Here is a 14,472-nt window from a genome sequence, read left to right as displayed (position 1 = left end):
ACAAACAAATCTTACCTTCCACAGTGCAGAAATACCCAATTTTTTTTTAAGGAACTATAATTACAAATAATAGTAAAAATAAAGTGACTTCAAGTCTTCATTTTCATGTTAGATTTCACTTTCAATAAATGTACTTTTCTTTCCCAAACCACTTAATACTTCCAACAACATTTAAAATAAATTCATTCTTCTATAAACCAAAGCAAAGTGTGGCCCTATCAATACCGGTTAATTTTACTTTATTCACAAAATACTTTAAGTGGTAGGTTTGGCACCTTCAATTATTGTATTTTGCTCTGTTCTTGTTGGAGACACTGTTGTTTTCTTTTAGAAAACCAGATGTTAGTTTTTGAAGAGTAAATGAATAAATAAGAAACAACATTTAGGGCAAAGTGAATACATGTTTATAGATTAAGATCTCCTACCAGGCAAAATAATACAAATGTCCTATATCTCCTTCTCAGACTAAATCAAAACACTGGATGACTTGAACCAATTTAGATGCTCAAAATGAGAGATGATCTGGCAGTTAATTAAGCCTAACACTGTTTTCCTTTCTCCATGAGGGTACCTTGGCTCACTACAGAATAAGGCATATAAGTTACTGTACTCAGTGTGTTTGGTGAACAGCTTTAATTGAACTAAGTAAAAAGTAGTAACAAAAACTACCTTTCTGCAGTGTAGTTACCTTTAAAATAGCAGGCATGGTTACCTGCATTGAAAATGTCTCTGTGAAGAGCCTGTAGAGAGCTTCCTTCATAAAACATGACCTATTCCTGTATCGGCTCAGTGCTTCTGAAATCTGGCTCATATTGGCTCCTCCAGCAACCTGAAAAACAAAGATGTTACCAATAGGTTTCACAGTTCAGGCTTTTAGGGGCTTTGAGTGCTTGAAACAATGACAGGTGTTCAACTAAATGTTCCAGGTGCTTTACAAAGTTGTTTTGAATCGTAAGTCTAATAGGTAAATGTTCTCCTCAACCTCATTTTTACAATGGGGCCAGAGAGATGAAGTATGGTGCTAAATGTAACAAACCAATTAAGAGGTGGAGCCAAACTAAAATACCATCTCCCTACAACCAAATTACAGTTAAGACTTCAACTGAACAATGGGTAGCATACAAATTTTTAAACAATCAATAACCATGATTGCATATCTTCTAAGTACTCATATAGGATAAATTAGACATTAAGAGAAAGGTAAAAGGCCACATAAAACAACTAAAATGAAAAAGGGAACTGACTTTTTTGTAGTAATATTATTATTTACTAAATGCTAACATAATTCTTCCTCAGTTGATAGTTTTAAAAAATCTATACAGATTTTGGGTCTGGAGGATAATGGTACCCCCCAATCCAAAACATAAAATTAACAAGGAATGCAAATAAAACTAGATATAACCCAATTTTCAGCATTCCTGGAGAGTGAAGGGAAAAAAAGAAAATAAAGGGAGAAACTCAGAATCTTGCAAAAATGAAAAGAAAAACACTCCCCTCTCTACCATGACCTGTAACATCTTCACTGAAGAAACCTCATATCCCTAATTGACATAACTAATGGACAGTGCTTCTGAATTAGGAACTATGTCAATTAAATAACAAAAAATTAAAAATCAAACCAACTCTATATAAGGCTATTATAAGAAATATTTAAGCAGCAAATCACACATTTCAGCTGAGAAAAGTTCTTCCTATAAACCAACAGGGGCACATGGGTGGCTCAGTTAAGCATCCAACTCTTGGTATCAGCCCAGGTCTTGATCTTGGGGTCATGAGTTCAAGCCTTGTGTTGGGGCCCATGCTGGGTGTGGAGCTTATTTTATTTTACTTTATTTTATTTTAAAGATTTTATTTATTTATTTGACAGGGAGAGAGACAGTGAGAGAGGGAACACAAGCAGGGGGAGTGGGAGAGTGAGAAGCGGGCTTCCCGCTGAGCAGGGAGCCTGACGTGGGGCTCGATTCCAGGACCCTGGGATCATGACCTGAGCCAAAGACAGACGCCCAACAACTGAACCACCCAGGTGCCCCTGGAGCTTATTTTAAAAACAAAAAAAACTCAACAACAAATCAGAAGAAAATTTTAACATGGCACTTTAAACTGAATTAAATATTCCCAATAAGCATTTTGGGATGTGAAAAAATACCTTCAACAAAAAAAAATGAAATAATTGATTAAAAAGGAAAGGAAAAGACAAAAGTATAACAAATATAAGAACTAAGTTAAAAGGTACCCAAGGAAGGATGGATTTGAATAAAAATTTAGTAAGGAGAAGAAATGCAAGAAAACAAGAAAATTTTTTAAAAAGAAACAAGTACAAAGGCTCTAAGATTGAGTGTTGATATGGAAAAAAAGACAAAGATCCATGATGCATATACCTGAAGTTCCTGAGGGGAAAACAAACTAATATTTAAAACTATTATCTAGGGGACGCCTGGGTGGCTTAGTCAGTTAAGTGTCTGACTTCAGCTCAGGTCATGATCTCAGGGTCCTGGGATCGAGTCCTGCATCGGGCTCTTCATTCAGTGGGGAGTCTGCTTGTCCCTCTCCCTCTGCCTGTGCTCTCTCAAATAAATACAATCTTAAAAAAGAAAAACAAAAAAATAGGGGGTGCGTGGGTGGCTCAGTTGGTTGGGTGTCTGCCTTGGGCTCAGGCCATGATCCCAGGGTCCTGGGATCAGGCCTTGCATCGGGATCCCTCAGCCGGGAGTCTGCTTTTCCCTCTACCCCTGGCCCTCCCCCAGCTCGTGCTCTGTGTTCTCTCTCTCGATCTCAAATAAGTGAATAAAATCTTAAAAAAACAAACAAAACCCAAATGCACGTACAGAGAAAATTCCAAAGTGACTGCATATATCCAAGAAAAGGCTCAGAAAAGACCTAAAAAGACCTTAAAATTTATATCTCTGGCACAGATCAAAAAACAAAACAAAACAAAACAAAAATAGTAACAAAACAGCAAACCCTAGGGAAAGGAAACAATCTGATTTCTAGAGTTACCATATATTAGTTTCAAATGTCCAGTTTTCAACAAGAAAAAAAATCACAAGGCATGCAAAGAAATAGGAAGGTATGGCTCATTCAAAAGAAAAAGAAATCAACAGTAACTGTCCCTGTCAAAAAAAAGTAAAAAACCTGGTCACAGATTTATCAGGAAAGACTTCTAGACACTGGTTCTTGAAAATGTTCAGAGAACTAAAGGAAGATATAGATAAAATCAAGGATATGACATATGAATAAAAGAGAAAAGTCAAGAGACAGAAAACATAAAAAAGAAAAAGAAATTCTGAAAAGTACAATAACTGAAATGCAAAATTCACTAAAGGAATTCAAAGGCAGATTTGAGCGGGCAGAAGAATCAACCAACTTGAAGATAGGACCATGGAAATTATTGAGTCAGAGGAACAGAAGGGAAAAAGACCTAAAAAAAGTGAACAGAACTTCAGAAGCCTATGAAATACCAACAAGCAGACCAAACTACACATTGTGGGAGTCCCAGAAGAGAGAGACTATTTGAAGAAAACATGGCTGAAAACTTTCCAAATTTGGTGAAGGACATGAATATGAACATCCTAGGAACTCCAAAGAAAGATGAACTCAAGGGGCGCCTGGGTGGCTCAGTTATTAAGCGTCTGCCTTTGGTTCAGGGCGTGATCCTGGTGTTCTGGGATCAAGCCCCACATCAGGCTCCTCTGCCGGGAGCCTGCTTCTTCCTCTCCCACCCTGCCTGTGTTCCCTCTCTCGCTGGCTGTCTCTCTGTCAAATAAATAAATAAAATCTTTTAAAAAATTAAAAAAAAAAAAAAAGAAAGATGAACTCAAGAAGACTCTCACCAAGACACATTATAATCAAATTTTTGAAGGCTAAAGACAGAGAAAATCTTGGAAATGTCAAGAGAGGAGCAAATCACACACAATGGATGCTCGATAAGATTACCTGCAGATTTCTCATCAGAAACTTTAGGACCATGGGCCAGGATGTTCAAATTGATAAAAGAAAAAAAAAAACCCAAAGAACCCTGTCAACCAAGAATCCTTTATCCAGCAAAACTGTCCTCCAAATGTGAGGGAGAAATCAAGACATTCCCAGATAAACAAAAGCTAGAGAAGTTCATTACCACTAGACCTGCCCTGTAAAAATGCTCAAAGGAAATTTGCAGGGCAAAATAAAGCAGCACTAGACAATAAGAAGAAACTACAGGAAGTGATAAGGATCTCAAAAAAAAGGTAAATACAGGGCAATTTAAAAAGCTAGTGATATATTAAAGCTGGTTTGTAAGAGACCCTGGCTGGCTCAATGGGTACAGCATGCGACTCTGGATCTCAGGGTCATGGGTTGAAGCCCCGTGTTGGGCGTATAAATTATTTAAACAAACAAAAAACAAAAACTGGTCTGTAACTCTACTTTTTGTTTTCTACAGGATTTAAAGAACTAATATATTTTCTAAAAAATATTACTCTAAAATCTATTATTATAACTTTGGTTTCTAACTGCAAATTTTGTTTTCTACATAATTTATAGATTTGAGAGACAGAGAGAGCATGAGCAGGAGGGAGGGGCAGAGGGAGAGGGAGAAGCAGACTCTCCCAATGAGCAAAGAGCTCAACACAGGACTCAATCCCAGGACCCTGAGATCATGACCTGAGTCAAACGCAGGCGCTTAACCAACTAAGCCACCCAGGTGCCCTTGTTTTCTACATAATTTAATAGGCAAATGGATTAAAAAGAATTATTTTACACTTCGGAGCAGACAATGTATAACGATGTAATTTGGGGACATCAATGATTAAAAGGGTTGGGGATGGAAATGTGAATTAGCAGTTTTTGTTATTGAAGTGAGGCTGGTGTAAATTCAAATTAGAGTATTTAACTTTAGAATATTAAATGTAATCTCCATGGTAACCATAAAGAAAACAGTTATAGAATATATACAAAAGGAAATGAGAAAGGAGTTTAAACATTTCGATATAAAAAAATCAGCTGAAGGGGCGCCTGGGTGGCACAGCGGTTAAGCGTCTGCCTTCAGCTCAGGGCGTGATCCCGGCGTTATGGGATCGAGCCCCACATCAGGCTCCTCTGCTGTGAGCCTGCTTCTTCCTCTCCCACTCCCCCTGCTTGTGTTCCCTCTCTCGCTGGCTGTTTCTATCTCTGTCAAATAAATAAATAAAATCTTTAAAAAAAAAAAAATCAGCTGGGACACCTGTGTGGCTCAGTAGGTTAAGCGTCTGCCTTTGGCTCAGGTCACGATCTCAGAGTCCTGGGATGGAGGTCCCATGTCAGGTTCCCTGCTCAGTGGGGAGTCTACTTCTCCCTCATCCTGTGCCCCTCTCCCTACTTGCGCTCTCTCTCATTCTCAAATAAAATCTTGAAAAAAAGAAAAAAGAAAACTCATTCTCAGAAAATTAAAAAAATCAGCTGAACAAAAAAGAAAACAGTAATATAGGAAATGAGGAACAAAAAAGTTACACAACATATAGAAACCAAAGAGCAAAATGACATAAGTCCCTCCTGATCACCACTTTAAATGTAGATGGATTAAATGCTATAATCAAAAGATAAAGATTGGAAGAATGAATAAAAAACACATGATCCAACTATACACTGTCTATAAAAGACTCACTTTAGATCCAAAGACGCAGCTAGATGGAAAATGGAAGGATGGAAAACAATATTCCAAGCAAAAATAACCAAAAGAGAGCAGGCAGGGGTGACTATACTACTATCAGACAAAGTAGACTTTAAATCAAAAGAGGTTACAAAAGACAAAGCAAGACATTATATATTAATAAAAGGTTCGGTACCCCAATTAGATATAATAAGCATAAACATTTATGTATTTAATGACAGACCATGAAAACATGACACAAAAACAGAATTAAAAGGAGAAATAGATATTTCTACAATGGAGACTTCAACAACCCACTCAATAATGGATAGAACAATCAGACAGAAATAAGGAAACAGAGGACTTTGCACAATAAACCAACTAGATCTAAAAATGCAAAACACTCTACCCAACAACACCAGCATTCACATTCTTTCAAGTGCACATGGGACTTTTCCAGGATAGACCATATGTCACACCACAAATTAGGACTCAACAAATTTTAAAAAAACAGGTAGGAGATTTTTTTTAAAAAGTCAACAAAACTAGTCTGTATTCTTCAAAAATATCAATGTGACACGAAGGACAGGAAGGACTAAGGAACTCTTTCAGATTAAATTACAAAGGAACATGACAAATGAATGCAAAAATGACCCTGGACTAAATGGAAAACTATTTTACAGAGGGCATTATTGGGATAATCAACATTGTAAATACATACAGTAAGATTATGTACAGTACTGCATTGATATTAAATTTCCCCAAATTTGGTTAACTGCACAGTAGCCATTAAGAAGAATATCACTGCTCTTAGGAAATACAGAATCAAGCATTAAGGGCTAGAGAGGTATGATATATGTAACCTACTCGAATGGTTCAGAAAAAAATTATGTGTAGAAAGAGGATATGATAAAAACAAATGTAGCAAATGTTTAGAATTAGTGACCCACAAGTTAAAAATTATTTCAAACTAATTTTTAAGCACTATACATAGATTAATTGCCCAAGGACTTACATATTAAGAATCTAAGGGATATATTCTAAAATTTTTAAAAGATTTATGATCATCCAGATGTAAGACCTAAAAAGGAACAAAGGATAAGCCACAGCAAGACCAAGGAGAAGACTTGATAGCTCTTGCCTCACCCTCTCTTCTCTGTGGCTTCCTGCAGGTGCCGTTACAAAACAATCTTCAGAAAGGATTCTTGCCACACCCCACCAATGGATCAACAAGGATTTCCTCCCAAACGAAGATGCTGTATGGCTTTTAATACTAATGTTGGGTGTCCTTTCTGCCTATTTTATTTTTTACTTTTATTTTTTTAAGTAGGTTCCACGCTCAACATGGGGCTTGAACTCATGACCCTGAGATCAAGAGCTGTATGCTCCATCAACTAAGCCAGCCAAGGGCCCCCCCGCTTTTGCCTATTTTAAAGGAATCAAGTACATGTTGCCCATTCTAATTTGAGGTGCAATAAATATTTGTTGTCTTTGAAGGTCTTTGCTGACATTTAATTTTATCCATGCTAAAAATAAACAAATTTTTGATCAACCCAAACAACTAAGAGATACTTAGTATATTTTGTATCTCATCTGAAACATGTATTTCCATTAAATAAAAGGTTTCCTGAAACATACCTTTTATATTTGCCATACCTTACACTCCACATAAGGCTGGCTTAAGATCTTTAGTTTCTTAGTAGTGGGAGAACTGTGGTCTTTCCTCTCCATCCCAACAATATCTAACACGTTATAATGTATAATTTTAAATTTTCAAAATAAACTAAACTAACATGCATACCAGATAAGTTTACTGAAACACAGCTTCCCGTTTTCTTTCGGTGTACCCACTTTGACAGTATCTTAACTACATGTATAATCCGTCTATAGAATATTCCAGCATTTGTCCCATATTATTGCATACCAAGAGTTTATGTGCTAAAAAAATTTTCCCCTGATTGCTAGTCTTTTGATCACTGTGACACTAAATGCTATTAATCTGAAACAGGCCTAGGTATACATTCCTGGTAAACAATTCTCTACATATTTAATCTGAAAGTTCACATTATTATCTCTATTTCAAACCTAATGATGTAACTGATGCCTTCCAGCTTCATTAGACATGCCAGAAAATTAAAGGGACTTCAGGGGCACCTGGGTGGCTCAACTGGTTGAGTGTCAGGCTCTTGATTTCAGCTCAGGCCGTGATCTCATGGGTCATGAGACTGAGCCCTGTGTAGCACTCTGCACTCAATGGGAGTCTGCCTGGATATTCTCTCCCTCTGCCCCTCCCCCATTTGCATGCTCTCTCTCTAAAATAAATAAATAAGTATTATTTAATAATATAAAAGAAATTCAAAATATAATTGCTATTTTCAAATCAAAAGAATGAAAATATGAAAATAGCTCTCCTTTTCTCTACCATCATGGTATGTGCAATTGACTGTCCTTTGCCATGTCTTCTGACAAGACTTCAGAATCAAGCAATTGCTGGCCAAGAAACAAAAGCAGAAGCGTCCCATTCCCCAGTGGATTCGGATGAAAACTGGTTATAAAATCCAGTACAACTCCAAGAAGCGGCATTGAAGAACAATCAAGCTGGGTCTACAAGAGATAGCACATGAGATGGCGCACATATTTACGCTGCATGAAGGTTACCAGCTCATATCCTATCACTCTGTAAACATCACTACTACCTGAACAACAGACATGTTTTATTGGGGAAATGATTTTTCTGTCACTATGCTTCTGCACTGGCAGACTGGTTCAGTAATTATGTGAGAGCTTTTGTTGGTGGGGGGGGTAGGAAATAAAACTGTGAAAACAACTGGGGCACCCAGATGGTTCAGTCGATGGAACATGTGACTCTTGATCTTTGGGTTGTGAGTTCGAGCCCCGTACTGGGCACAGTAAGCAAGTGAATGAATGAATAAATGAATACAACTAATGACTGTAAATCATTTTACTCTCTCACCCTAAAAGGAATTACATATGGTGTAATTATAAAGCATTTTAAAGCAGTGGTTCTGAATCTTGGCTGCACATTAGAATTACCTGGGAACTTTCAAAATTTTGATGTCCCTGCCAAGTCCCAGACCAATTAAATCAGAATATCTAGGAGATCAGACACAGGCATCAGTACATTTCAAAACTTCCAAAGTGATTACAAAGTACAAACAAGGTAGAGAACCACTGTTTTAAAAAAGAAATATTCTGAAACATAAATATTTAAATATATGCTGTTTTAAAAACAGCACCATGAGGGCTTGCTTCAGCAAGTACATATACTAAAACTGGAACAATACAGAGAAGATCAGCATGGACCCTATGCAAGGCTAATATGCAAATTTGTAAAGTGTTCCACATTTTAAAAAATAAAGATAAAAAAAAATAGCCCCATGACTGGCTATAAACTTATTCTGGCAATGTTCAAAACCTTTTTTTTTTTTTAAGGATTTATTTATTTGAGAGAGAGAGAGAATGAGCACGAGTATGCATGCCAGCAGGGGGAGAGGCAGAAGAAGAGACAGAATCTCAAAACAGACTCCCCGCTAAGCATGGAGCCTGACACAGGGCTCAATCCCACAACTGTGAGATCACGACATTAGCGGAAATCAAGAGTTGGACACCTAACTGACTGAGCTACCCAGGAGCCCTGTCAAAACTTTTTCTCTTAAGACCCTTTCCAAAACTGTTTTCTCTCATACCTTCACCAAAAATGTTGATCACCTGCCTTACTAATTATATTTAGCTATTAAATAAAGGTAAACAACACAAGTTTTAGTCAAAAAGACTTGGACACACATCCTAGCTCTACCATTTAATACGCAGTTAGAGGATTGGCTTAACCTCTGAGCTTCCATTTCCTCATCTGTAAAATGGGAGGAATAAAGAGGAAAACAACATGCACAACGTGGCACCTGGTACACAGGAGGGAATGTATAAATGGCTATACCTACCATAACAAACTAGACTACAAGACCTGGAGGCCAGGACCATACCTTGTTTAAGGTCATAATTCCAGAACCCACCACGTGGTAGCTACACAGTAATTACTGTTAAGCTCCTTAAGGATTTTTTTTCTCTGTCTCTGTAACCCTAATACCTCCTGTACATTCTTATGTACAACAAAAGCCTAAAAACATTCTTAAAGGAAACAAACTTATTTCAAATAAAAAAACAAACCCTCAAGCCTTGCTTTGCAGTAAAGAAGTCAGAGTAACCAGCATCCGTAGCCAACAGTCCCACAAATTGCATCGCGGGCCGCTGCCGTACAAACAGTTCTACAGCTCCATCGGTGATGCAGCTGCCCCCCGAAATATCCAGCGACACAACATGGGGCAGAATATCCTTTTGCTGCAGCAAATGAAAAGCTAAATCTGATTTGAGTTGCCTGTGATCAGAAATATCAAGGTGAAGCAGACATTTAAGTTCTCTAATAACTGCAAGAATTTGTGGTTTGGTCATAGTCAGACATTTCAGATAGTGCATTGTCAGAGATTTGAGTCGATCCTTACAGGTAAGGAGTGCAGAAATGTTAGTGACCAGAGTATTGGAGATATCCAAGCTTTCCAGTTTTGGTAATTGAGAAACATTAGCCAGGTCTTCACTATGAAAACAAACATTGAAAACACTTAAAATGCGAAGACCAGTGAGCTGACCAAAGAATAGCAGTCTTGAATCTCGAGGGATGCTTGCTGAGTCCAACAGGAGACACCGAAGGTTTTGCTGGATCCAGCTACTGCTGCAGAGTGCATGTACGATGTCTGGAATTGGGAGGTCAGTGTGCACTGCAGTAGCATCTAGCTCGATGACTTTGTGATGGCAGAAGGCTTTTGTGAATGCAGCTGCCGAGATTTTAGCTTTTTGAATATTGACCAGCTTCAGTTTCATTTGGTTGCCTTGGAAAATGCTTGCTGTTCTATCAGTCAGCTTGCCTATAAGAGAACCAAAACCAGCTTGTAAGACAACTAAATTTCATGCCTTTTCCAGGAGGCATTGTGGCCAATGAACAATGACAGATGCTAATAATAACAGTGACTATATTTACTGCTTACTCTGTGCCAAACATTGTTCTAAACCCTTTACTCAGATTATTTATTCTCTATAATACTTTAATAATATTGTAATACTATTATTACTATCATAACTGAGGAAACTGGAGCTTAAAGAGGTTAAGTAACTTGCTCAAAGTCAAAATACATGGCAGAATCAGGAATCAAACCATTGTTTTATCCATAGTAGCCTTGGAAAGAAAGGAAAGAAAAGAAAAGAAAGAAAAGAAAGAAAAGAAAGAAAGAAAAGAAAGAAAGAAAGGAAAAGAGAAAGAAAGAAAGAAAGAAAGAAAGAAAGAAAGAAAGAAAGAAAGAAAGAAAGAAAATAGGTAAATAAGTACAGGATATATAATACACAAATAACACCACTAATGATTACTTTTTTTTTTAAGATTTTTTTTTTTTTTNTTTTTTTTTTTTTTTTTTTTTTTTTTGGACAGAGAGAGACCACCAGCGAGAGAGGGAACACAAGCAGGGGGAGTGGGAGAGGAAGCAGGCTCCCAGCAGAGCAGGGAGCCCGATGCCTGGCTTGATTCCAGGACCCTGGGATCATGACCAGAGCCAAAGGCAGACGCTTAACGACTGAGCCACCCAGGCGCCCCTACAAATGATTACTTTTAACCAAAATAATCAATAGCCTCTGACAAGTCACTTACCTCTCTGGGCCTCATTTTCCTCATTTATAAAATAAATGGGTTATACTAGATTTTATTTAGAAAAGATTTACTAACCATCTTCTGTGTGTGAGATCCTGTGTTAGGTAATGGGCACACAAGGTAATCAGACCCCTGTGACCAGAAGGAGTTCCAGTCTAGGAAGGCGTATCAGGCAAATAAATGTAATAGTGTATTGCATGCAGTAGAGATTTGCAACAGCTATTGAACTAGTATAGATGAGATTAACTTTGGGAAAAGTTCTGAAGACTAAATAACAGTTTGAGGAGTGAGGGGAGAAGATGAAGGGTGGAAGAACATATCATAGACAAGGAAGCACAAACCAGCAGATTATTTGGAAAGACCCTAAGTAGATCAACACTACTGAACACAGTGGTGTAAAAGCTAGAAAGGAAAGTGGAGAGGAAGGTAAAAGGCAGATGGGGCCTGTACACAAAGCTAGGAAACCTAGACTTTTATCCTATGGACAATTCAATTTTGAAGGAGAAAAAAATGGTCATTATATTTTTAGAAAGACCGGGGCACCTGGGTGGCTCAGTTGGTTAAGCATCTGCCTTTGACTCAGTCATGTCATGACCCCAGGATCCTGGGGTCAAGTCCCACATCAGGCTCTCTGCTCAGCAGAGGAGTCTGCTTCTCCCCCTCTCTCCACCCCTTCCCCTACTCGCACTGTCTCTCAAATAAATAAAATCTTAAGAAGAAAAAAGAAAAAAAAAAAAGACCAATTATGTGATTATAAAGAAATTAGGACAGTGTTTGGTGGGAGTGAGATGGGGCAAGATATTATTAATGTTTTTCATAATGCGAGATAAAAGTTTAAACTAAGGCTGACAGAACATGGTGGCTGAACAGACTGGGTGAGAACAGAGAAAAAAAAAAGGTACATAAGCTGATTCCCAGCTTCTCAGTTTGAGTTGGGTTATGCTACCAAGACAGGAGGAAGAAGTCCCTATACTTCAGACTCTGAGGAAGATTTCAGTACATTCATTCATACATTTATCCAACAAATACTGAGCGATTGCTGTATGTCAAGTGCTAGCTATGCTAAATGCTAAGAATGGTGAATAAGACAAACATGGCTCCTCCCAACACGGAGTTTATTTACACCCTAGAGGGAGAACACTGAACAAGCAGAAAACTACTAACATTAAAAATACAGTGAGAAAAAAATATATTGTGAGTTAAAAATAGAACTATGATCCAGCAATCGCTACCAGGTATTTACCCAAAGAATACAAAAACTAATTCAAAGGGATACACCACCCTGACAGCAGCATTATCAACAACAGCCAAATTATAGAAATAGCCCAAGTGTCCACTGACTAATAAACGGATAAAGAAGAGGAGGTATGTATATACATATACATAAATGTACACACACACACACACACACACACACGTGCGNATGTACACACACACACACACACGTGCACACACAATGGAATATTACCCAGCCATAAAAAAGAATGAAATCTCACTATTTGCAACAACATAGATGGAGCTACAGAGTATTATGCTAAGCAAAATAAGTTACAAGAAAAACAAACACCAAAATCAAATACATATGATTTCACTCGTGTGGAATTTAAGAAATAAAAAAAGAGGCAAGCTAAGAAAATGACTTTTGGACATCTGGGTGGCTCAGTCAGTTGAGTGTCCAGCTCTTGGACTTGGCTGATCTCAGGCATGAGATCAATCCCCACGGCAGGCTCCACCCTGGGTAGGGAGAATACTTGGGATTCTCTCTCTCTGTCCTTCCACCCTCCCTGTCCCAATGTGCTCACTCTCTCTCTCTCTCAAAAGAAAGAAAAGGAAAGAGAAAAGAAAAAAAAGAAACAGAGTCTTAACTACAGAAAAAAAAAAAGGTTATTGGGGCAGGGGTGGGTGGGGGGTGAGGCAGGGAGGGACAGGTTATAAACGGGTGATGGGGATTAAGGAGGGCACCTGTGATGAGCACTGGGTGATGTATGAAGTGCTAAATCACTAAATTGTACACCTGAAACTAGTATTACACTGTATGTTAAATAACTGGAATTTAAATACAAACTTTAAAAAATGTAGTAAGTGTTCTAAAGGAGAGAAACAAGAACATAATACAACAGGGGTAAGGAAAGAAGAAGGATGACAAGAATCTTCTGTCTCTCTCCGGGAGTTCGAGGAGGTGCTGTTTTAAGCTAGGACCTAAAGGACATGAAAGATAAAAGGTCACTATCATTCTAAATGGAAGGAAGAGCTAAAGTCCTGATATGGGAAACAGGTAGGCTTTTTCTGTGAAATGAGAGGAAACCAATGTGGCTAAAGCACAGCTGATGAAGGGGATACCCACATCTGACAAGTCAGATCTTGCAGACCAGGGCCAAGAATTGACATTTTATTCTAAGTACAAGGAGAAGCCTTTCAAGGGTGACAGAGAAGTGGCCAGATCTGTTAAGAGGGCTGTTTGCTACGTGGCCGTTGGCAAGGGGCAAAAGTGGAGGTAAGGAGGGCACTTGTGAAGTCAGGGGAGAGGAAAGAGAAAGGTGTCACTGATAGGAGCTAAGAGGAAAAAATGCTTGAGATAGATATTTTGAAGGTATAAAATGTTTCAGTAGAACCAAGGAGAGAAAAAGGAAAAACGAAAAAGGACTCTTCCTGAGACACTGAACAGCAAGGTAGATGGTAAGTCATTTTGGAGATGGGGGAAAAGGTAGTATAGCGGATGTTGTAATATGACACCTAGATTCTTTATAGGAACAAAGGACTTACTACTAGAGTTGCTGGGACTGCCACCAGCTAATAGCCCTTATCTATGGGACATCAGCTGAAAAGAGTTGCCCCACCCAAGGTCACACCGTTTCCCATGCAGACCCACATCCAAAACTGAGTTGGGAGGTATAAAGGTCCAGCCCTCACATCCCAACTCTACACAGATCTGAGTAATAAAACTGAGTTGGGAGGTATAAAGGTCCCAACTCTACACAGATCTGAGTAACTGTTCCACCTTCAGGATTCCCCAAAAGATCAGCTGAGGTATTCTAGATTCTATAAAGTTTAAACCTATGAGGCTGAAGGATAAACACTTGGAATTAACTGGCATAGAGACAGTATTTAAAGCTGTGGGAATGGATAACATGGGAATCTAAGAGAAGGAGCAAGGACAAAA

At 38.3% G+C, this 14,472-nt stretch overlaps 1 protein-coding gene and 1 non-coding gene across 10 annotated transcripts in view; one reads left to right on the top strand and one right to left on the bottom strand.

The window, feature by feature from the left end:
* Positions 1-14,472, bottom strand: part of ZYG11A (zyg-11 family member A, cell cycle regulator) — a 100,292-nt gene that overhangs the window by 50,997 nt on the left and 34,823 nt on the right. For 6 of the 9 annotated variants that reach the window (XR_004623079.1, XR_004623080.1, XM_034652806.1 and 3 more), the window contains 2 exons: positions 9,788-10,539; positions 689-829 (listed from right to left, as the gene is read on the bottom strand). Coding sequence is in view for 7 of the 9 variants with exons in the window: in XM_034652806.1 (XP_034508697.1) it covers positions 689-829; positions 9,788-10,539 (893 nt within the window). In the remaining 2 variants the exon portion in view is untranslated. Of the gene's footprint in view, positions 1-688; positions 830-9,787; positions 10,540-14,472 lie in introns of those variants that run through there. The other 3 variants (XM_034652796.1, XM_034652816.1, XM_034652812.1) reach the window with 3 other exon arrangements.
* Positions 8,867-8,972, top strand: LOC117801226. Its single transcript, XR_004623756.1, has one exon. It is a non-coding gene; the product is annotated as a U6 spliceosomal RNA (small nuclear RNA).

This window comes from Ailuropoda melanoleuca, chromosome 2 (genome assembly GCF_002007445.2).
Source record: "Ailuropoda melanoleuca isolate Jingjing chromosome 2, ASM200744v2, whole genome shotgun sequence".
Lineage (NCBI taxonomy): Eukaryota > Metazoa > Chordata > Mammalia > Carnivora > Ursidae > Ailuropoda > Ailuropoda melanoleuca.
Note: the sequence above shows the minus strand (reverse complement) of the source record. Positions and strands in the feature narration are given on the sequence as shown.